This window comes from Chrysemys picta, chromosome 3 (genome assembly GCF_011386835.1).
Source record: "Chrysemys picta bellii isolate R12L10 chromosome 3, ASM1138683v2, whole genome shotgun sequence".
NCBI lineage: Eukaryota > Metazoa > Chordata > Testudines > Emydidae > Chrysemys > Chrysemys picta.
The window spans coordinates 1,830,924-1,854,405 of record NC_088793.1 but is presented as its reverse complement, the minus strand read 5'-3'; the positions used below and the strand labels follow the sequence as shown (position 1 = coordinate 1,854,405).

Below are 23,482 nucleotides of genomic sequence, written 5' to 3'. Positions count from 1 at the left end.
TAGCAAGCAAACATTTGTAGCTACTCTTACTCATAATAGGAAAGAGTAATGAATGTAATACCTGCAAGGCGTTTAACAACTTGTTTTTCTGATCTTTACCAGGTTGATAAACTTGGTGGTTTGTTTTGATCCCTTCCTTCTTGTATTGTGTTTTTAATCTTGGCGAGGTCACTGGTTGCTGTTATACAGGTGAAACTCTCTATGTGAGCCCTGCTACATATTACAAGCTTGAAGGGATTGGGCATTCCAAAGTTACTTGATTTTCCCCAAGAGTTAGAATACATATCTTGCAACTCCAGTGTTCCTTGACAGGGATTAGCACCACCTAAAAGATGGCAATCAACTAAGGCTGTAGCTGCAAACATATGGTACCTTCTGCTTAGCAGAGGTGAGCTAGTGGTTCCTCTCTTCTTTGTTATAACTATAAGGAAACTGGCATAGTCGGTGTGACAGTCTGGCTTGGGAAAGGAGAGAATACGTTCTGATGAGAACTGAGGATGAATTACTAAATAATACAGAGAAAATCCTGTGTATGTTGGGATGTGTAAGGGCTGGGTTGGGATGGTTGGTTCTCTAGGCTTCACATATGTCCGCTGTTCACAGTAAGTAACGTGCAGCCCAACTGATTTGTCTTCGCATGCCATTCATGTGACTGCACCTATGATTGAAAACTGCTTCCAAGACCCAGGCATAGTCTTTACACTTTAACTACATCAGATGACTTTGTTAGAAACCTGTTACTTAATGCCATTAACTTCATAGCTGAATCAGGACCATTACTAACAATTCCCTACATAGGGAAGTAAATAAGGGATAGAGTTTCGACTTTTGCTGTTGCGATATTTTGTTTCAGGATTTTCCTTAATACAGCAGTTGTACGTTGATTTTTCACATGTAGACATGTCTCCACAAAACAAGGCTGTGAAATGGCCATTTTTAAGTGAAAAAGCTCCGTGATTGCTTATCTGATGCCTTACTGTGTCTGTTCTATTAATATATGCTCTGAATGATATGATAAAATAACTACAGGGATTATTTTGTAAGCCTGTGTGTCTTAACTTCCAGATATGCAGATCTGATGCCGCATGACTTGGCCAGAGCCTCGCTGCAGTGAGTAAACAAGAATTGAGTGGAAGAGGAGCTCAGAAAGCTAGCTGGCACTGGGGTTTTGTGCTGGGAGGTTGATCTAGTGCTGATGACAATACTGGGACCCAGGGTTCCTAGGCTGTATTCCCCGCTTTGTCACTCAGCTATGTGATTAAGGACAAGTCATTTCACCTCTCTACCTCAGATTACCTATGTGCAAAATGGTGATACTACTGACTGCTTGTAAAGCACTTTGAGAGCCTCAGAAGGAAGGCACTGTCTAAGTGCATGTTAGGGGGATATTGTGTCATCCTTCTGGCCAGCTCTGCTTCAAATGATCTACTATTGAATGTGCTTGGCGCTGAATAATACGAAAAATGAATGATGAGCAAATTGGGGCAGTGACTGAGACCCAGGGAAAACTACCTTAGTACTGTGTGTTTTTTTTCCTCTCTCATTTCATCTCTCTTCTCTCCCATGCCTTCTCCAGCCTGCAGCTTGACAGCGTTTGCGGGTCATGTGGAAAAGGAAGGATTTGAAGGAGGGAAGGTGGGGTCCTGGCACTGTGGGAGGTCATTCCGTATTTACCTCTGGGGGCAGTGTGGAAGAAGGTGTGAAGGCAGGAGTTTGGGGAATGCGGGGCGGAGTTTGTCAAGGCTGGCATTGTTGATGGGCAGTGGGGACATGACTCTGAGAGCGTTGAAGGCTGGGTTGGAGTTGTGCAAAGCCTTGGCTGTGAGGTTGATGCAGTCGCCAAGGGGGAGCCAGAGGAGGGATTCAAAGAGGAGTCAATCTGATTGACTGGCGGCATGCAAACAGTGCACTTTATATTCACGGACTGCGTGCTGGGGTTAAGTGGTGCACTGGCCGCTTGGATTTGGTAGTAGCATTAGTAAGCTGCCATAGGGACCCCTACCTGCATCATGTTTACTCTTACCTTTTACATGATAGTTTGAGGAAGTCAGAATTCAAATTTGTGTTTATTTTAGTTTTATATATATCCCTGCAATGGGGTGCAGAGGTGTATAGGCTTGTTTGTACAGATATCCTGGAGCATTTGTATACAGTGTTTTCTATGGAAATATGAAAAAATTGCTGCTTGTCTTTTGTGTATCCCTGTAGAAGCAGTAGGTGTTCAAACACTGAGGGGTAGGCTGGTGTGACATCTCTGACTCCCTGTTCTCTCCCCTAGTTTTGACTTGAGGCTGCCCCAAGCTGGGGAAGAGAGGTAGTAACCACTTGTGCATTGGGGGAAGGGGGGTTATTGAAGAGGTGGAGTTTCCCTTTTTTATTTTGAGTCCATTTCCAGCTCTTTCTGTGGGCAGCCATGTATGCAACCTCCTCTCTGAATTAGGGAAGCATGCTCGCTGTTGTCCCTGTTTTGCAAGCTAGCTTTTGAAATTGGGTGCCTGGGGACGTTGGCAAAGTTACCACTTTATTTGTTGGTGCAGATTTTCTTGTCTGACTTCTTCTTTCAGAGGGTTGCTGAACCGGACCAACGTCCCGAAGGAAGTTGTTGATTACATTGTTTATGGCACAGTTATTCAGGAGGTGAAAACAAGCAATGTTGCTAGAGAGGTGGGTTAAATGAAGCAGGTATTCTGTAAAGCTGGTTTAAACAGCTAACCTGAGGGAACTAACCTCTAGGAAAGAATCAGTTCATCACTGCTCCTTGTGGATTGGGAAAATAAGCCATTCACACTGTGGTGCAGCAAGTAATTAAATGGCACTCCCATCCCGTTAAAATCCTAAATCTACCCTGTCAGTTCTAATACTGTGCACTGCGAAATCCCTCTTGGGGGAATACCAGAAAGGCAGGGCGCTGATAAGGGATGATTAATCATTGAACTGTCCACTTGGGATCACGATCTGGTTTGCCAGAAATACTTGAGAGCCCTACAATATCTTTTTGAAAAATAAAGCTGGGAGATCCAAGATGCAGCATTTGAATGCTCTGGAGATTGCTAGCTTAGCTGCCTTTCCTGGTGGCAGATGTAAAGAGAGAAGTGACTACACATAATACAGGGAAAAGTGTAGAAATCTGTGACTATAAAGCCATCTCCAGAACATTAGAGATGATTCTGCTCTAATCAACCTAGCTTTTGAAACCTCAGTTGGTGTTCTGCACAGCAGCCAGCGCCATTCCACCAGACAGGATCCCACCTAAAACTTGTTACATAATTTCACCTAACTGCACTTGTTATTACCAGTACTTCTCCGATTCAATCATCAGGTTATTTTTGTATGTGCAAGTGTTTTCTTTGACCTCCTGTCAGTCAACCGAGACTCTGGTTTAATTTTAACTTCCAGAGAAGGTTTGAACTTTAAACTAGTTGGCTGTGTGTCATTAAGGTGTGTCTTCTTATGGCAACACGTATTCCAGAATAGTTATTATTTTGTGACAGAGGCCTCCACTCCCTGCTCTGTTAGAGCTTGTTGTCATTCCCATTATACAGCCTTGCTTTCAGGAAAGCTTGGTCTGCCACAAACATTTGTTCAGTTATATGCGAATTACAGCTTGTATTCTACTGCAGTGTATTCAAGTTCTCAAACAAAATTACATTCATTTTCTTGCATCTATAAATAATAGATGATAGGGTGAAGCAAAAGTACAAGAAGTTTTCAGAAATACGGTGCTGTGTTGCATAAGAGGAATTTGTTCATTTACGGTCTGCCCATGGTTGCCCGTGTAGTTTGATAAAGAGCTTTGAGAGGCAGGCAGCAGACCAGCTCTCTGCTTCCTCATAGTGAACGCGTGCAGAATGCCGTACCTCAGCTGCATAGGTGGAAACTTGACACGTTTGCAGCTTAAATTCTGCAAAGATATCTGTCATTTAATGTTTCAAGAAGCAAGTACTGTGAGGTAGAGCTGGTGGGGGGTTTAATCATTATCTTGTGTTGCCCATAGGCTGCCTTGGGAGCTGGCTTCTCTGACAAAACTCCAGCTCACACGGTCACTATGGCTTGCATCTCTTCAAACCAAGCTATGACCACAGGTATGTTGCCTGAAAGAACAGGTAGTAGATTAGAAGATGGCATTAGCCGCCTCTCTTCTCTTTCCCGTCCTACCTGCACATCTCAATGAACATGGTTAAGTGTCTGGAGGAGGCTTAGATGGGGGCTATTGAACCAGTGGTTCAGTAACATTTAGCAGAGATTTTTGAAGTACGTGTTCCAGCCCTTCAGGAGCTCTTGGTCATCAGCTTCATTCAGGAGCAGGCTCCACTCAGATTCAAAATTGTCTAGAAGAACTGAAAGGGAAAGACTTGAACTTGACAAAGTTGTAGCCTGTTATGCTAACATCACCTTCAGTGTAGCCCAAACTGAGCAAACATTGAAGATTCAGGTTTCTACCCCAAATTGTTTGAGGGATATTGTTGCCTCAAATCATTGCATGAAAATAGTGGAAAGTAGAAGCAAAATTACAGAAGACCGGAGAGTTCAGTTTAGAATATTGTTAATTTTTTCAAAATCAGAAAAAAAAAGTTTTGAATGTATTGAAATGTTTCATTAGACCTGATCAATAGACCTGAAACAAAGGTTTCTGGAGTTTCATTTTGTGAAACATTTTGAACTTTTGGTGCTTGGTCCCATATCAGGACAATTTTTTTTTTAATCTCAATTTTTCATCTGATCAAAAATCTGTTTGCTGACTAACTGTGCAAAAAAGCAAAATATTCTCCTTGATTTGAGATGTTTCTGTTGGTTGCATCTGCTCCTGAGAAATCCTTGATTATTTGTTGCTTCTCTTCAGTAAGGGAAAGTATTTCAGCTTCTTTTAAAGATGTCCACCCACACTTCTGATGATCTTCTCCATCGCTTCCTGTAGGTGTTGGTCTGATTGCATCTGGCCAGTGTGATGTGGTGGTAGCTGGTGGTGTGGAGTTAATGTCGGATGTTCCCATTCGTCACAGCAGGAAGATGAGGAAGACTCTGCTCTCCCTTAACAGGGCCAAGACCTTGGGCCAGAGGCTGGCGTTGTTTGCTAAAATCCGTCCTGATTACTTTGCCCCCGAGGTAAATCTCCTCCTTTCCATCTCTCAGTAGGCGTCTAGGGTTCTCAAGTATGTCCTCCTTTGTAGTTTGCCATTTGATAGCTGCTTGTAAAATAACACACGCTCTAGGGGAAAGGATTTTAATTTTGCCCCTGTGGAGAATTCAACATGGTGATGGTTAAGTGGGGGTGCAGACTATGTTTCTTCTGCATCATGCTGCCTGTTTAGGTTTAGGCCAAGATTTCAGTGAATTAGCATAGCTCCTAAAATGCTTTGAGGAACTACTTATGGCTTTTGCCTACATGGTTCCCTGACAGTCAGGCTCACACTTAGTGAGCTTCACCTATTTAAACTTCAAAATATCTCTTTTCCCAACTCATCGAACTGCTAGCATAGAGGGGTTACTGAAGACATTAAAATGTGTGAAGGGGAAATGTACCCTGCCAGCCTAAATCACTTGCAATTCGTCTTGACCTTCTGAAACTCTTAGAACCTGGAGTTTGAGGGACAAAATGAATTGCTCTTCAAGCTAGTAGTGACGCATCAGGTGCATTTTCAGCACATCGAATACAGAGGCAAGCATTCCCCTCCCACTATTAATGGGATTGTGCATCTGATTGACACCCCTTAAATACACAATCCATTGACTCTCCAGGGACCCAGTCCTGCGGGAGACTGAATGCTTTCATAATAAGAGGTGAGAATGGGCAGCCTGCCCATTTAGATAGTGGGCTCTCCATTTCATGCTGTAAAGGAAGCCCCACCACCTGCTCTCATGGTCGGAGGAAAGGGGACTTGAAAAGTGGTGGAAATAGGTAGGAAAAGGGTTTTATTCACAGTGAATGATTTGAGGGCTCCTGGAGTTCTGTCCTCACCAGAGAGGCTATTTTTGCCCACATACTATTAATAGAGTCTCCTTTATTGTCAGCTAATGGTACAAGTGCAGAGATACTCAAAGTGCAGTTGAGAGATAAAACCCCAGATTTGAATGCTGCAGACTCCCTGAACTGGAAAATAGCTAAGCCCTTTCGTTTGCAGTTTAAACCAATTTTTACTGAAAAATTCTTGGGTTTTACAGAAAGTATTTTTCAGATTTTTTTTTCTGATTTTTACCCTACTTTTGTATCATTCAAATATATAAAAAGTAACTTGTTTTATTAGGAAAATCCAGTACATTATATGAGATGTATGTATTACGATAATACATTAGTCGGTGTGTGTATGCAAAGCTGCCTATTGAAGTAAGGCATTAGTCTAGAAGAAGACACGCACGCAAGCTCTGAAGTGCATGCACATCTGAACGTACTGTTGAATCTCACGCCCACCATGTATGCATTTCAAGCCGTTAGCAGATAACGGTTTAAAGATTTGACACACTAAAGTGGGAAAACAAAAATCGGTATCAGAATACGTTTCCGAACACAAGGAAGTATTCGAAAGCTTTAAAAAAACAAACAGGAGAAAAGGATGAAGTTGAGTAAATGCGCTGCGAATGGCGTGACTCAATTATTAAATGTAAATATTTACAGGCTAATAGCTCTAAGTCTACAACAGTAAACTGTTTATTCAAATGAAAAGTTTTATTTGGGGTCTAGAGATGTATTGTTTTCTTCAACTCCGAGGTGGCATTGTGTTTTGAGTTCTGTTTTAGTTCTGCAGCAAACCACATTGAACGGAATTCAAAGCATCAATCCACTGAATACTTTTTCCCTGTCTTTCTGTCCACCAAAACAACCCTGATATTTACCCAGAAAAATTATGAATTGTTTTTTGCACTGATTTTTTTCCCCATTTGTGCTGGTGTGGTAATAAACTCTGATAAATTCCTGGGAAAAATTAAAATAAAAACTGAAAATAAAGGGCCCTAAAAATAGCACACCCAGCAGCGTGGGAGTCTTGGCTCACATGCATGTGGATGAAGCTGTCATCCATCCTCTCAGGATGGAGGAGGACTAAATCTTAAATAAGGGATGACTTGAATTTGGCCCACTTGTGTAGCATACTACTTCCTAGGGAGGTGTGGGCCACGGAGGCTGCAGGCCCCAGCATGCATTGCTCCAAGCCGCCTGGCCTCACTTCATTTTGGGGCCTCTTGTCTCTCTGGTCTGCAGCGCCATATTAAATACAAGGGCAGGTGCTAACTGCCTCATTGTCTGCAACCTGGGAGCAGGCCTCAAGCCCCTGGCAAGTGGCCAGTATGGCCCTTACTCAGTCCAAGTTTGGGCATTCCTGTGTTATCGGTGGTTCAGAAGTGGGGATTCCTCTAGTTTATTGGAGCTCGGTGGATCTTCGTAGGGTAATGTGCATTATCTGTATAAAGCTAATTGCTCTGTTTATCAGTGGAGGATGTCAAGGATTTACATGTATGAAACGTATCTAAATATTAAGTTACAATGGTGTAGCATAGTGTGCTGCCCGTAGCCACCGTTGGAACAGACGGTATTTACATATGCTTACCTTGTGCTTCCTTTTCCTCTAGCTCCCAGCTGTAGCAGAGTTTTCCACCAGTGAGACCATGGGACACTCAGCAGACAGGTTGGCCGCCGCCTTTGCTATCTCCCGTGTGGAACAAGACGAGTACGCCCTGCGTTCCCACACTTTGGCCAGGAAAGCCCAGGATGAGGGGCTGCTCACTGACGTGGTACCCTTCAAAGTGCCAGGTAAAAGCCATGTGTTCTAATGCTAACCCAAAATAGCGCCACTCCCTTTTATAAGGGAAAGTGGCCAGGGCCCAGGTCGTGGAGTTTTGTATCTCTCGGCACGCTTTCACTCCTCAGCAGTGTTAAATCGATTTAAAATCTTTCATTTACAATCTGTCCCTGCACAAGAAAGTAGTGATCTAGGAGCATGTGTCCTTGCTGAGTCTGTGATCGAAATCTTGAAGCGCCCTACTCCATTTCCCTGCTTATTTGGTGATTATTGCCTTAGTACGGGTCAGATCAGGAGCTCACAGGTGAGGAATCCTGCTCTTTGTATCAAAGAGTTAACAAGCAACAACTTACACCACAGGGAAATGTGTGTTTGCGAGGAATTACCAGTCTAGTTTAAAAACCAGCTTAGGAAAAGTGCCAGTGTGATGAAGCACATAGCAGTTGTGCTCCTTAGAAAGCTTTTATTTTCAGAAAATCATCAATTTGAAAGAAGCAGAATTCTTTCAGTACTCAAGACTGTTCCCTTAACACTAAACTGTTTTGGCAAGAAATCAAATCAAATGAATGACGCCTCCATTCTTTCCTTACGCTCCTTTTCCCATGGAAAATAGATTCCCTCTCTCACATTCTTTTCTGTCAAGTGGGGTCTGATGCCCACGTCCTTTTGAGGTTAATGCTCTGTTTTAACAGGCAAAGATACGGTTATCAAAGATAATGGAGTCCGTCCATCCTCCATGGAGCAGATGGGCAAACTGAAAGCTGCTTTTGTCAAACCTTATGGGACTGTCACAGCTGCCAACTCCTCCTTCCTGGTAACGTACACCGCCATCCATTTGGGTAGCAATATGTGAGACTGAGCTCTATTTCTACCTATTGCAGCTACCTAGTCTAGATTTCTGTGACTTTAACACTAGAATCATAGAATAGCAGGGTTCGAAGGGACCTCAAGAGGTCATCTAGTCCAACCCCCTGCTCAAAGCAGGAACACTACTCCAACCTCGTTGGCTTTTCCATAATGTCATCCACTTTAAGTTGAAAAATGACACTTGCATTTTCTCTTAAACAAATTTAAATTTAGCAACCCCCTGAAATAAAAGCAGAAGGTTCATTATAAACACTTGAGGCTTCTTTACCTGTTGGCTTCGTTATAATTGCCCTCAGAAGAGGACAGGGGAAGGTTTCCCAAGGCACAAATGGGAGTTACACACCCTATTCCCTGGGACTTTGGATGAAGTTGCGTGCCTAACTGTCCTTATGCCTTTGAAAGTCTCCCCCAGAATGCACAAGGTATGTGTCTTGTCCCCATGTGCAGCATAAAGGAGATGCTCTAGTGTTTAGATCCTGTTCACGTTTTGCCATAACTGCTCCTTTCTTTGTGCTATAAAGTAATGCTGGTGTTTCACAAGCAGCAACAGCGTGTTCTGCCTGAGTTCCTGGGAACTTGCTGAGGTGTAATACTACTTCAGAATTGACTCCACTGCAAAATATTGGCATATAAGGGCCATTGCGTATAGCAGAGCTGTAGATTAACTTGGAAATACATTCTCCTTTTGAGACACCATAACATCAATGCATCAAGGACGCTGTGCTGTAAAATATTAGGATTTAGTTTTGCATACATGAACAAATTACAACGCTCTGAAACTCAGACTATGCAAGCACTATAGCTGCCAAAATGGCCCCCCCCCTCCCCCCAATTCACAGACCAGCATTCTGCCAAAAACGCACTTACTAAAGAGCCACATCTATGTATGCTACTGCTATCGAAAAAACAATGAGGGGTCCGGTGGCACCTTAAAGACCAACAGATTTATTTGGGCATAAGCTTTCGTGGGTAAAAACCCACTTCTTCAGATGCACGGAGTGAAAATTACAGATACAGGCATAAATATACTGACACATGAAGAGAATGGAGTTACCGTAAAAGTGGAGAACCAGTGTTAACAAGGCCAATTCAGTCAGAGTGGATGTGATCCACGCCCAACAATTGATGAGGAGATGTCAATACCAAGAGAGGGAAAATTGCTTTTGTAGTGAGCCAGCCACTCCCAGAGCGAGACGGGTACCCAGAAGTCACCTACTACAGGACAGGCCCAACAAGGAAAATAACAGAACACCACTGGTCATCACATACAGCCCCCAGCTAAAACCTCTCCCGCGCATTATCCACGATCTACAACGTATCCTGGAAAACGATCCCTCACTCTCACAGACCTTGGGAGGCAGGCCAGTCCTCGCTTACAGACAACCCCCCAACCTGAAGCAACTACACACCACACCACAGAAACACCAACCCAGGAACCAGTCCCTGTAACAAGCCCCATTTCCTACTCTGTCCCCATATCTACTCTAGCGACACTATCAGAGGACCCAACCACTTGAGCCATGCCATCAGGGACTCATTCACCTGCACATCTACTAATGTGACACATGCCATCATGTGCCAGCAATGCCCCTCTGCCATGTACATTGGCCAAACCGGACAGTCCCTCCGCAAAAGAATAAATGGACACAAATCGGACATCAGGAATGGTAACATACAAAAGCCAGTAGGAGAACACTTCAGTATCCTTGGACACTCAGTAACAGATTTAAAAGTAGCCATCCTTCAACAAAAAAACCTTCAAAAACAGACTTCAAACAGAAACTGCAGAGCTACAATTCATTTGCAAATTTTACACCATTAATTTGGGCTTGCATAGGGACTGGGAGTGGCTGGCTCACTACAAAACCAATTTTCCCTCTCTTGGTATTGACACCTCCTCATCAATTTTTGGGAGTGGACCACATCCACCCTGACTGAATTGGCCTTGTTAACATTGGTTCTCCACTTGTAAGGTAACTCCATTCTCTTCATGTGTCAGTATATTTATGCCTGTATCTGTAATTTCATTCCATGCATCTGAAGAAGTGTTTTTTATCCACAAAAGTTTATGCCCAAATAAATCTGTTAGTCTTTAAGGTGTCACTGGACTCCTCGTTTTTGTGGCTACAGACTAACACAGCTACCCCTCTGATACATTGCTATTACAGCAGCCTTACTGGTTTGGCCAACCCACTCATAGGTCATCTTACCATCTGCCTCAACCAGTGCTGCATTGTTCCCTACGGTGTATTTTACCTAGTTCTTTATCCCAAGTGATGAGGCTTCTGCCAGTTTTCTTGGGAGCTCTCCGTTCCACAGCCTAATGAATTACACGCAGACAAGTGTGACTTGTAATGTAACTTTCTGGTGGATGGTTATAGATACGGTTATAGAGCAGCATTTGTATTTACATTCTTGTATAGTTTGTTTGTTTGTACTAAGATTGTGTCTGCTACGGCGACTGGGGCCCTGTACAAACACTTAGAGACTTGTCGCCTTTGCATGGTGTGAGCGCTCTGTGAGTAGTTGCCTGACTGAGTTTGTCTGGCTGTTTCAGACGGATGGTGCTTCGGCAGTTCTGATTATGTCTGAGGAGAAGGCTCTGGCGATGGGATATAAACCAAAGGCCTACCTAAGGTACAAGGAACCATTCCATCTGGCTTCTGAAAGCTGGGCTTGCTTTTGTTTTCTGTTCTGGTACTAATGGTGCTTCTCTTGTGCAGGGATTTTGTGTACGTGTCCCAGGATCCAAAGGACCAGCTCCTGCTGGGGTAAGGGCTGGCTTCTGGCCAGCATAGTCAAACACTTACCATTGCTGGACATTATCAGTTACTAGCACTAAATGCTTCGCTTGCTGTAGAATGTCTGAGCGTTTAGTTAGGCGCGTTCCAGCCAGACACAGATCTGGGCCCTGCCTCAAAGGGCTGAGGAAATCTGGGTACCAGACGTGATGCAACAAATGGAGATGACTGAGAATGGGGAAGAGCTGAGGCGGGGATTATAGCAACACAGTTACATGGGTACTCAGGCATGTGCAAGGCATGGTGTTGCCTCAGGTTATTGATACATGTGGCAGTATTAAGCTGCCTTAACCAGCCAAGTAACAAGTCACAAGACTTTGCACTGCAATAAATTGCCCAGGGAGGTTGTGAAATCTCCATCACAGGAGAGTTTTAAGAGCAGGTTCGACAAACACCTGTCAGGGATGGTCCTGCCATGAGTGCAGGGGGCTGGACTAGATGACCTCTCAAGGTCCCTTCCAGTTCTATGATTCATTAGTGTTGATGTTAGCATACATCTCAAGACTTGAAGAATTTGAATGTGGTTAAAATCCAGCTAATCGGATTTGATGCCCGGACTTCCCAGACTTGCACACAAAGCCAAAAGAGGTCAATTGACTTTAGAAATGGGGTGAAATGCTCGTCTTCACCTGCCTAACGCAGCTCTGTATGGGATGGTGGTGGCTTTTGGGTTGTACATCTGTTTGAGTGAGAGAGGCTGAAAGCTTCGTGAGCACGTACTTGTTTGGCATCTTAAACGCTGCAGCTCCGTTCTGCGAGAGAGGAGGATATAATAGGGATCGTAGTGAAGGAAGTGGAGAGGAGTCCATGGAACACCTGCATTAATGTCACTTTTGCTTTTCTGACTCTTTAGGCCAACGTATGGTACTCCCAAAGTGTTGGAGAGGGCTGGTCTAACACTGACTGATATTGATGTGTTTGAATTTCATGAAGCTTTCGCTGTAAGTATCTGCACAGGAACATGCAAGGAGGAGGTGACACACCAGTGTGTCTTGGGTTGCAGATCTGGGTTCCCCTGCGTAAGATCTATAGCAAGGATATTTAATTGGGTTTTATATCAGGAGTGGAAAGAGCTCTCTTCTTACTCGGTTTCCTTCATCGGATGTAGGGTTTTATAGATGCACAGTATGATTTTGTACATTAACCGTTAGTCTGGGCTGAGGTGCTCTGTGCAGACAGTTTATTCAGTTAATCAGAGGCAACGTTTTTCTCTAAGGTGTCCACTGACTGGGACAAGGCTCTTGCAAATGATGTTCCTTTGAGCCCTTTGTACAGCCAGCTGTGTTCATCCTTCTTGATCACTGACTAGTTTGAGGAAACTAAGATACCCCGAACTTGTTAGTACTCCACCATATACAGTAAAAGCTTTTCTGTCCGGCATGTTGGGATAGTTGGGAATGGGGGGTGCTGGTAAGTGAAAAATGCTACTTAACTAAGAGGAAGGGAGTTTGGGTGCAGGAGGGGGCTCAGGGCAGGGGGTTGGGGTTTCGGGGTGCTGGATCTGGGGGCGGGGAGGGCGCTCACCTTGGGCAGCTTCCCGTAAGCAGCAACCTGTCCCTACCGCTCCTAGTCGGAGGTGTGGCAGGCGGCTCTGCGCACTGCCCCTGCTCCGAATGCTGGCTCCGCAGTTCCCATTGGCTGGAAGCCGCGGCCAATAGGAGCTGCGGGGGCGGAGCCTCTACTTAGGAGCAGCAGGGACCTGTTGTCGCTTCTGGGGAGCCATGTGGAGCCAGGCAGGTGCCAGACAGACTATATAAACTGGACTTTCTCTGAAGATTAGAAATGCTGGCTTATAGAGCTTTCCGGTTGGTACAGGGCCGGATAACACACCTTTTACTGTACTTCATTCTGAGTCTGCTGTAGTCCTTGAGTCTTTTTCCCCTCCCTTCTAGGGGCAGATTCTGGCTAACCTGAAAGCTATGGATTCAGATTGGTTTGCACAAAACTACATGGGCAGAAAGTCTAAGGTAAGGACATAATGAGGAAGCAGGTTTTAAGGTCAGTGTTGCTTTTGCAATTTTCATTCCTTGCTGTAAAAACACATCTGAACTGCATAGCAATTCTAAGGCCCGTATTGTGTTGATCCAAGGGAGAAAGGCTCAGTTTCCTAAAAATCAATAATTTGGTTCAGTTCTTCCTAGTTCGAGGAGCTGTAGCTACTCTGACGTGACCTCTGGCACTTCAGCACCAAGAGAAGGCAAAGACCTAGAGCTGTGCGGCTAATGTTTCTCAGTAAAAATGATAGGTGAGATTAAACCACTGGTCTCTAGCAGCTAACTGGCTGTAGATGGCATCCTAGCACCATAAAGCCTCTTACATTTGCTTACACTGCAGTGAAACACGCAGCAGAGACTAGCTGGCTTCGTAGGTCTCTTCAATCCCTGATCTCCATGTTGGTTATGTTCTCATCTGCGGCGGGAAGGACTCCGAGGGAGCGGGACAGGCTCCCTGGAGGCAGAGGTTGGCAAGCCCGTTCCTTTGGTTTGTTCTTGCAGGTTGGAGCCCCGCCTCTGGAGAAGTTCAATAAGTGGGGTGGCTCCCTGTCTCTGGGCCACCCTTTTGGTGCCACTGGCTGCCGTTTAGTCATGACTGCGGCGCACCGGCTGAAGAAAGAAGGAGGGCAGTACGGTGTGGTTGCTGCCTGTGCTGCGGGAGGACAGGTAATGCTGCATGGGCTTGCTGGCATTGTGCCCTCTGCTCAGAAGGGCAGGAATTCCTCTGTTCCTCTGGGTACCAAGAAGTCAGGTCCTGTGTACGTTGGACATCGGTGCAGCTTTGAAGTTTGTTACCATCAGGTGGCCTTAATACCATCCAGGCAGCTGGGTTAAGGAGCCAGCCAGTCTTGCTTTTACAGCATTTCAGTGCTGTCCGAGAGTGACCCTGATTTGGTGGCCAGTGCTGCATGTCACCGTTGATATAGTACGAAAGGGAGGAATGATTCTTTACTGCGGGGGTGGTTTTCAGTGTCTCACGAACCCTGAGGATCCTACGGAAGTCTGGCTTGTTAGGTTCCATCTCCCCGTGTAAGGAACGAGAACCTCTGTGTGAAAAAGGCAGATAGCACCTGCTCTCCAGTGGCACTTGGAAAGCTCTAGAGAAGTATTACACCTATTGCTGTTAGGCAGTTGGGGTTAGCGGCAGTAGATTGGGTTACGCAGTAACTTGAGAGGTCACATCCAGACCAGTCCTATCCTCACTTAACCGATCTAAAGAGGGCTAGCTGAGACTCTCTGTGGAAGCTGCATAATCATTCTAGTTTGGGGGAGAGGGATACCCCTGAGTAGCCTGCATGCTTTCTAATCCCATCCCCTGAAAGGAATGCATTGCCTCCTGCAGTGCTTCGGGAATGGCACCAGATAATCCAACCCACGTCTGTAGCGTGCTGCCACTGAGTAAACACCTGCTATTAATCTCTTCCTGTTCCTACAATATGACTCCAGTATCAGAGGGGTAGCCGTGTTAGTCTGAATCTGTAAAAAGCAACAGAGGGTCCTGTGGCACCTTAACGACTAACAGAAGTACTGGGAGCATAAGCTTTCATGGATAAGAACCTCACTTCTTGCATCTGAAGAAGTGAGGTTCTTACCCACGAAAGCTCATGCTCCCAATACTTCTGTTAGGCTCAAAGGTGCCACAGGACCCTCTGTTGCTTTTTACAATATGACTAACGTCCTTTGGAAATGAAGCTCTTCTGCTGACTTGTACGTTTTTTGCAGACAGTGCCTTTCAGCCTAGAGTAACCGTGCTTTGCGTCTCCATTTCAGGGCCATGCAATGATTGTGGAACTTTACCCCCAGTAAGAGGACAAGGAACTGCTGAATGGAATTGGACGTGTCCTGTGCCAGGCAATGCCATTTCAATGCACTAATAACATAGCTATGATCCTTCTTGGAAAGGATTCCTGGTGGCCTTTGTAAATATCTTCTCGTTACCCCATCAGTGACCTGGAGCAAATTAACACTCTGTCAAATACACCACCACACAGTTAGCCTGGCTCTTCGGCCTGCAGTTAACCAAAAAACCGGTAACTTTTTATAAACAGGGTTTTTCTTATGGAAGAAATGAGTAATGCAGTCTGGGAATGTGAAGAGTTGTTCTAAACCGAGAATTGCCAAGTATTTAGAGTGTCCATCCAGAGGCTCCGCCTCTTAGGCGCAACTGTCCAGTTAGGGATGTGGCTTATCAAAGAGGAGGCGCAAACTGAGATGAAGGAGGTAGTGTGTATAAAGGATGGTGCAGAGTCCAAACGGCCTTGGGAAGGAACTGTAACTGCTTTAGATACTTGGCAGCCTTAATAAACCAGGGAAGAATTTGAAGACTGGGCAGGTTTTTGTTTTTTTGTTTTTGTTTTCCTTCTTGATTATTTACACTTACTCTGATGGTTTCACGCGCTATGTACGCTGAGGCTTGTCTGCTTGGAAACATCACCAGGCTATTCTGGGCTCTTGAAAATAGGAGTAAGGGGCTCTGCAGAATTTGCCCCAGAATCCACACTGTGCTGCAGAACTGTGCTGCAGAATTGAATGCTAAGAAATAAAACTAATATGTTCATGTGAAACTGTCCCTACTCATCTTCCAAACCCTCCAGCTTCCCCCAGGACAGCTTAGTTCCATGTTTTAATACAAAAGTCTGCAGTACATTGAACCATGAAGGGAAAAAATAGGAGCAGTGTAAGAATTTGAATTCAGGATCAAATTGTTTCTCAGTTCCATTGTCTGCTGGCGGCCGTGCAGATCAGCTGTGCTCCCCAAACCGGGATTATGGGAGGATTCATCTCACGTCAGCCTACTTCTGTTGGGGAGAGAGAGAGTGAAGCTTTCAGTCCCACAGAGTTCTTCTTCGGGCGACACTTTGTTCCATTCTGCATTTAGCTGTGACGCTGGGAGCACCTTTCCCACGCCTCTGGGGCTCTAAAGCTTGTCGCTTTCAGCAACAGAAGTCAGTCCAATAAGAGCTATTCCTCTCTCCCCCCCCCCCCCCCACCACCACACACACACACACACACACCTTGTCTCTCTAATATCCTGAGACCGACATGGCTACAACTACATGGGATATGTCACAGCGGCCTGTAACTTTGGGCTTGGTTTTTTTTCTGTCATATGCTTAAAATTCTCAGGACATTAAACAGAACAGCTTGTGCCATTTGCAACTGAGGAAACAGATTTTTCTAAAACAGTTTTGACTAAACAATGCCATTTTCCCTAGTTTCCTTGTATAAAAGAAGCGTGTGCTCCAGGTCTGGTTTTGAATACATAATGCACGGGATTAGCAGAGGCAGAAACGGAGGTTAAGAGCAGAGTTCACCCGTGGTTATTAAAATACTAGTCACACAATCGCCTTAGTTTTGGTCCCCCTTTACTCGGAAGCCATGAATAATGCTGTTGCTCCACAAGCACTGGGACGGCTGCATAAGAGGGTGACCAAGCCTGGGTATAAGGGAGCAATGTTAATGTGCTGGGGAGCTAAGGCCTGTTCTCTACAGCTGCTTGTCCGAAATGTATCCTGAGTGTCCATTATGTTTTATGGTTACATTAATTTCTCCAGACGGTCACCTTCTGTCACCCAGGAAATGGAAGTGCTGGGCTGGAAACCTGCTGTGTTACGCTAATTACTGGTAAATTATTAACCAACCTGTCCCTTCCCATTGTGATTGGAGAGTGACAGGTGCAGCGTAAGTCCCTAGCTCGCCTGGCCAAGTTAGACATCTACGCAAGGGCTGCTTGGGGGGGGAGCAGCCTCAACTCCAGGGGGAGCGGAGCTTGGCTGGAAATGGGGCTACGTATCCTGGATTTAGACCCACAGGATTAAACAAGCAGAACTGCTGTATCCAGAACATGCAATTTAGCATAAAGCCACGTTAGCTGCTTTCTCTAGTGGGAGGGAGCCTAACGAAAACATCCCCCACCACTTGAACTCTTACACTGACGCGCTGGTTAGGAGATAGGAGGATGTGCCTTGGGGTCCTTCTAGCCGAATGAATTTAGGGGGCTCCAGAAGCAGTTCACCAGTGACATCACTAGCCAAAAGGGGAGGGTCAGTCATAGGAACCAGCTGTGATTACAATAGGCACCTCGGCAAGCTGTAAACGCTGGGAGGCTACGTATCCCTTTGTGTTCTCCTCTCCCTGCTAAAAAGCTGGTGTTAAAACCTACGAGTTGTCATTAGTCACGTTAACCCTGGCTGTAAGTTGGCGCAACTTCATCAGAGACCAGGGAAGCGTGCCCTAGCTTTCGCCATAGAGCTGGCAATTGCTGCACTGGAGAGGCAGCGTTGCCCAGGACATAGGGCGTGGGAGATCGAGTTGTTTTCCCAGCTCTGCCACTGAATTGCTGGGTGGCCTTTGGCAAGTCGCTCTCTTACTGCTGCACTTTCTCTGTCCATCAAAGCAGGTGCATGTTACTTGTCCACTGCTCAACGTTGTACCTGAACAGCTCTGAGTACTTTTGACTATCTGCTGTCACAGTGGCTACTCTTGCTAAATGGGTGTTGATTAGATGTGTTTCAGTAATACTTAGAGGCCCAAATACAAGTAGGCCCCACTGTGCCAGTCACTGTGCAAACCCAGTCAGAGTGTGGTCCTGCTCCCAAAGGGCGTATGAACTAACTAGACAAGACAGAGTGACTGGAGAGGGGACTTGATCCAAATTGCACAGCAGGTCGTTCACAGACCCAGGATTAGAAACTAGGTCTGGTGTCTAGTCTAGTGCCCTATTACCCACTGGACCATGCTGCAGCTAACCGCTGCTCCTTGAGCAGCTCGAGCTGCTGTACTGGGCTAAGGAATACTTGCAGCAGCTCAGAGAACGGGGGCCAAATAACCCGTGTTCTCTGTGTCCCCACGTCAGACCTGGTTAGTTCAGCCCTGCAGAGCCAGCCAGCACTCTTATTCCACCTGTGTCCTCTCGAAACTTAACGTTTAACGTCATTCTTCACCTTGGCGTTTCACAGGCCGAAGCTGGTATTTATAGCCCCGTATTTACACTACAGACTGTATCAGCTCTTCTCTTCCGCCAGCGCACACAAACTGCCACAGGACTTCAATATTTTATGAGCATCCTCTCTTTATGATATACATTCCAATATTGACAGGAATTTGCCGCGTTGCTGAAGTTTTATTTCTGCGTTTTGCTGACGGCTGCCGTTCTTCGCCGTGTCCTCGCTGCAGCAGGGGCATATATTTAAAATGTAAAACATCTTTGCAACTTCAATTTAGAATCGAAAAAATTTTTTTTTAAGGAACTAAAACATGGTAAAAAATGAAGCTACAGATTTCATCTCCCCACCCCCACCCCCGCAGAAGCTGTAAATGCTTTTATGAGGCAGACATATGGAAGAATCTCAGTCAGTTGAAAGCCGCTTGTGTCTTCAAAAACCTGCCAAGTAGAAAAATATTTAGGAAAGAGATAATTAAAAGCTGTTTTATTAATAAGGCAGCTGATGTTTATCAAACTACATAATCAGCAAAGTGCTGCAGGCCGCTTACGTGTACAAGCTACACTTTCAACATGGCGGTCGGGTAAGCGGGTTGTAAAACGAGAAAAATGGCTTTACAAATTACTGCATAACAGGGTCCTGTAGCAATAGAATGTGTCAAAGTTTTTTAATTACCCTAAAAGAGACTTCTACACACACGGTGAACTACTCTTCCAAAAAGCATTTGCTTCTGTAACTAACGAGACGGATGCACGAAAACTCTTTATTGATGTTAATTCTCTCAATAGCTTTGGTATAAGTTTTTCCAATGTATCCATCAATGGAAGCCGCCTTTGGGTGGTACTTTTACCAGGCATGCTACTGGGGGTGACTGGATGTCATTGCATAGAGACACCCTGGACTGGCTTCTCCAAACCCTTTCTTGTCCCCTTAAAAATCCTTCAACTGCTCATGTCTCCACAGAATCAGCACACGGAACGGGGCGGTGAGTGCTGGCTGGCTCTGCAGGGCTGAACTAACCAGGTCTGACGTGGAGACACTGAGAGAACATGGGCTGTTTGGTCCCCTGTTCTCTGAGCTGCTGCCCGGTCTGCACTTACAGCTACGATAAGGGACAGTGCAAGCACGGAGAGCGAAGGGTCCAGTATTTCCTAGTGTAGACAGCACCCAAAGGAACCAGATGGGAGCAGCAACCAGGAATCACTTTCCTGCCTGTAACCAGCCATCAGTACTTGCTCAAGTGCTCATGCTGACTGCTGGCAAACAGGAGTGACCTTTGTCCCATGACTGAGTAGTTTAGGGCCTCAAAACAGGCCTTGCCTTCATGTAACAGGAATGAACCATCCCCATAATGCTGAGAAATGGTTCTTTGATGTGGCGGGGGCATTGCATTCACTTGGCAATGTGGGGAGCGGGCCCAAATCCACCCAGCCAACGATGGTGTTTTGCCAATATATTTTGCTGCGATATATTTTGCTGTGATATATTTTGAGAGCCGTGGATCTCAGAGCACCTTGCACATATGAATCACCTCTCTCAGTGCCCCCTGCAAGGGAGGTTATACAATATCTGTTGTGCAGATGGGCATACAAACTCTAGGGAGGTGTAGCGTGGCCCAGGTCATGCACCAAGTCAGATGGGGCTTTGCTAATGGCCTAAACGTTGGGGGCTGGAAGGGGAGCAGAATGAGCTTTTTAAGGATTCATGCTCTTACCGCTTGGTTGATGAGGTTGCAAGATGTGCAGTGCTTGGAGAGCCTCAGAGGAAAGGGGCCCCTGGCAAGCTATGCTTCATGCACCCGAGGGATTTCACACCCTCCCTAGCTGTTACGGGAGATGGCCGTCTCCAGGGCAGCTGGAGTTGTGATTCCCAGGCTGGTAGACATACAGGCGCTAGCTTTGATTGGGCTAGAGTGCTAAACGTAGCCGTGTGGCCATGAGCACATGCCTAGGCTCTCGGGTGGGGTGGTACTGGGGTGGCACCCAGGTGGCCACACTGCTATTGTTAGTGCGCTAGCTGGATCAGAGCAACCATGGGGACGTCTGCCTGAGCTGGGCCTTACACGTAGCTGCAGGACACCCACACCCACAGGCAGCAGGGTGCAGGGCAGCTCTGGGTTCCTAGGTGCCACCAGGGGCGGCAGGTTTGTATAATCGGTGGTGCCCAGAATAGGTCCAAGTCCCATCCCCCCCACACACCTGTCTACGGCTCTGGGAGGGAGTTTGGGTGCAGGAGGGGGGTGGGTTCGGGACTGGGATTGGGGTGCAGGAGGGATGCGGGCGCTGGGAGGGAGTTTGGGTGCAGGAGGGGGGTGGGTTCGGGACTGGGATTGGGGTGCAGGAGGGATGCGGGCGCTGGGAGGGAGTTTGGGTGCAGGAGGGGGGTGGGTTCGGGACTGGGATTGGGGTGCAGGAGGGATGCGGGCGCTGGGAGGGAGTTTGGGTGCAGGAGGGGGGTGGGTTCGGGACTGGGATTGGGGTGCAGGAGGGATGCGGGCGCTGGGAGGGAGTTTGGGTGCAGGAGGGGTGTGGGATTGGGATTGGGGTGCAGGAGGGATGCGGGCGCTGGGAGGGAGTTTGGGTGCAGGAGGGGGGTGGGTTCGGGACTGGGATTGGGGTGCAGGAGGGATGCGGGCGCTGGGAGGGAGTTTGGGTGCAGGAGGGGGGTGGGTTCGGGACTGGGATTGGGGTGCAGGAGGGATGCGGGCACTGGGAGGGAGTTTGGGTGCAGGAGGGGGGTGGGTTCGGGACTGGGATTGGGGTGCAGGAGGGATGCGGGCGCTGGGAGGGAGTTTGGGTGCAGGAGGGGGGTGGGTTCGGGACTGGGATTGGGGTGCAGGAGGGATGCGGGCGCTGGGAGGGAGTTTGGGTGCAGGAGGGGGGTGGGTTCGGGACTGGGATTGGGGTGGAGGAGGGATGCGGGCGCTGGGAGGGAGTTTGGGTGCAGGAGGGGGGTGGGTTCGGGACTGGGATTGGGGTGCAGGAGGGATGCGGGCGCTGGGAGGGAGTTTGGGTGCAGGAGGGGTGTGGGTTCGGGACTGGGGTGCAGGAGGGATGCGGGCGCTGGGAGGGAGTTTGGGTGCAGGAGGGGGGTGGGTTCGGGACTGGGATTGGGGTGCAGGAGGGATGCGGGCGCTGGGAGGGAGTTTGGGTGCAGGAGGGGGGTGGGTTCGGGACTGGGATTGGGGTGCAGGAGGGATGCGGGCGCTGGGAGGGAGTTTGGGTGAAGGAGGGGTGTGGGTTCGGGACTGGGATTGCGGTGCAGGAGGGATGCGGGCGCTGGGAGGGAGTTTGGGTGCAGGAGGGGGGTGGGTTCGGGACTGGGATTGGGGTGCAGGAGGGATGCGGGCGCTGGGAGGGAGTTTGGGTGCAGGAGGGGGGTGGGTTCGGGACTGGGATTGGGGTGCAGGAGGGATGCGGGCGCTGGGAGGGAGTTTGGGTGCAGGAGGGGGGTGGGTTCGGGACTGGGATTGGGGTGCAGGAGGGATGCGGGCGCTGGGAGGGAGTTTGGGTGCAGGAGGGGGGTGGGTTCGGGACTGGGATTGGGGTGCAGGAGGGATGCGGGCGCTGGGAGGGAGTTTGGGTGCAGGAGGGGGGTGGGTTCGGGACTGGGATTGGGGTGCAGGAGGGATGCGGGCGCTGGGAGGGAGTTTGGGTGCAGGAGGGGGGTGGGTTCGGGACTGGGATTGGGGTGCAGGAGGGATGTGGGCGCTGGGAGGGAGTTTGGGTGCAGGAGGGGGGTGGGTTCGGGACTGGGATTGGGGTGCAGGAGGGATGCGGGCGCTGGGAGGGAGTTTGGGTGCAGGAGGGGGGTGGGTTTGGGATTGGGATTGGGGTGCAGGAGGGATGCGGGCGCTGGGAGGGAGTTTGGGTGCAGGAGGGGGGTGGGTTCGGGACTGGGATTGGGGTGCAGGAGGGATGCGGGCGCTGGGAGGGAGTTTGGGTGCAGGAGGGGGGTGGGTTCGGGACTGGGATTGGGGTGCAGGAGGGATGTGGGCGCTGGGAGGGAGTTTGGGTGCCGGAGGGGTGTGGGTTCGGGACTGGGATTGGGGTGCTGGGAGGGAGTTTGGGTGCCGGAGGGGTGTGGGTTCGGGACTGGGATTGGGGTGCAGGAGGGATGGGGGCGCTGGGAGGGAGTTTGGGTGCAGGAGGGGTGTGGGTTTGGGATTGGGATTGGGGTGCAGGAGGGATGCAGGCGCTGGGAGGGAGTTTGGGTGCAGGAGGGGTGTGGGATTGGGATTGGGGTGCAGGAGGGATGCGGGCGCTGGGAGGGAGTTTGGGTGCAGGAGGGGGGTGGGTTTGGGATTGGGATTGGGGTGCAGGAGGGATGCGGGCGCTGGGAGGGAGTTTGGGTGCAGGAGGGGTGTGGGTTCGGGACTGGGATTGGGGTGCAGGAGGGATGCGGGCGCTGGGAGGGAGTTTGGGTGCAGGAGGGGTGTGGGTTCGGGACTGGGATTGGGGTGCAGGAGGGATGCGGGCGCTGGGAGGGAGTTTGGGTGCAGGAGGGGTGTGGGTTCGGGATTGGGATTGGGGTGCAGGAGGGATGCGGGCGCTGGGAGGGAGTTTGGGTGCAGGAGGGGTGTGGGTTCGGGACTGGGATTGGGGTGCAGGAGGGATGCGGGCGCTGGGAGGGAGTTTGGGTGCAACAGCGAACTCCAGGAGGGGAGGGGCCCTGGTGTGACACTCACCCAAGCCCCCCAGGCTGCTGCTCAGGAGGTCCAGCCAGGATAACCCCCCTCATCCCCCCAGAGTCGACTCGCAGTCGCCTGTCGGGGGGGTGGGGGTGGGGGGGCTGCTATGTAGCGGCAGTAGCCAGCGAGGGAGCACAGCGCGGAGCTCCAGGGGGCAGCCACCTGCTGCCCAGGGCAGGCAAATGAACCTTAGCATCCCGCACCTCCCTTTCCAAACCCGGCTCTGCTTTGTAGGACGGACAGGCAGCTCCTACCCCGGCCCCCAGCCCAGGGAGACGAAGGCAGGCGCGTGGCTGCTCTTGGAGCGCTTGTTCCAGGCTGCCTGCCGACTCCCAGTGCAGCAGGGAAATGCACAGTGCTGCATCCGGTCACAGTGGGGACGGTTCCTCCTCCAACAGGCCAGAACTACTCAGGGCTGGCAGGAAGTGCTGGGTCTGACCCTGCAGTCCAAGCCCAG

General features: G+C 48.5%; 1 protein-coding gene across 4 annotated transcripts in view; it reads left to right on the top strand.

Moving 5' to 3' along the window:
- The window catches only part of HADHB (hydroxyacyl-CoA dehydrogenase trifunctional multienzyme complex subunit beta), a 249,494-nt gene extending 233,538 nt beyond the window's left edge, over positions 1 to 15,956 (top strand). For all 4 annotated transcript variants that reach the window (XM_065587342.1, XM_042861458.2, XM_005284115.4 and 1 more), the window contains exons 5-16: positions 1,066 to 1,110; positions 2,565 to 2,664; positions 3,995 to 4,082; positions 4,916 to 5,103; positions 7,561 to 7,741; positions 8,423 to 8,544; positions 11,155 to 11,234; positions 11,321 to 11,368; positions 12,252 to 12,339; positions 13,291 to 13,365; positions 13,894 to 14,058; positions 15,163 to 15,956. In XM_065587342.1, coding sequence (XP_065443414.1) covers positions 1,066 to 1,110; positions 2,565 to 2,664; positions 3,995 to 4,082; positions 4,916 to 5,103; positions 7,561 to 7,741; positions 8,423 to 8,544; positions 11,155 to 11,234; positions 11,321 to 11,368; positions 12,252 to 12,339; positions 13,291 to 13,365; positions 13,894 to 14,058; positions 15,163 to 15,198 — 1,216 coding nt within the window. In that variant the 3' untranslated portion in view covers positions 15,199 to 15,956. The remainder of the gene's footprint in view (positions 1 to 1,065; positions 1,111 to 2,564; positions 2,665 to 3,994; positions 4,083 to 4,915; positions 5,104 to 7,560; positions 7,742 to 8,422; positions 8,545 to 11,154; positions 11,235 to 11,320; positions 11,369 to 12,251; positions 12,340 to 13,290; positions 13,366 to 13,893; positions 14,059 to 15,162) is intronic.
- The last annotated feature ends 7,526 nt before the right edge of the window (positions 15,957 to 23,482 follow it).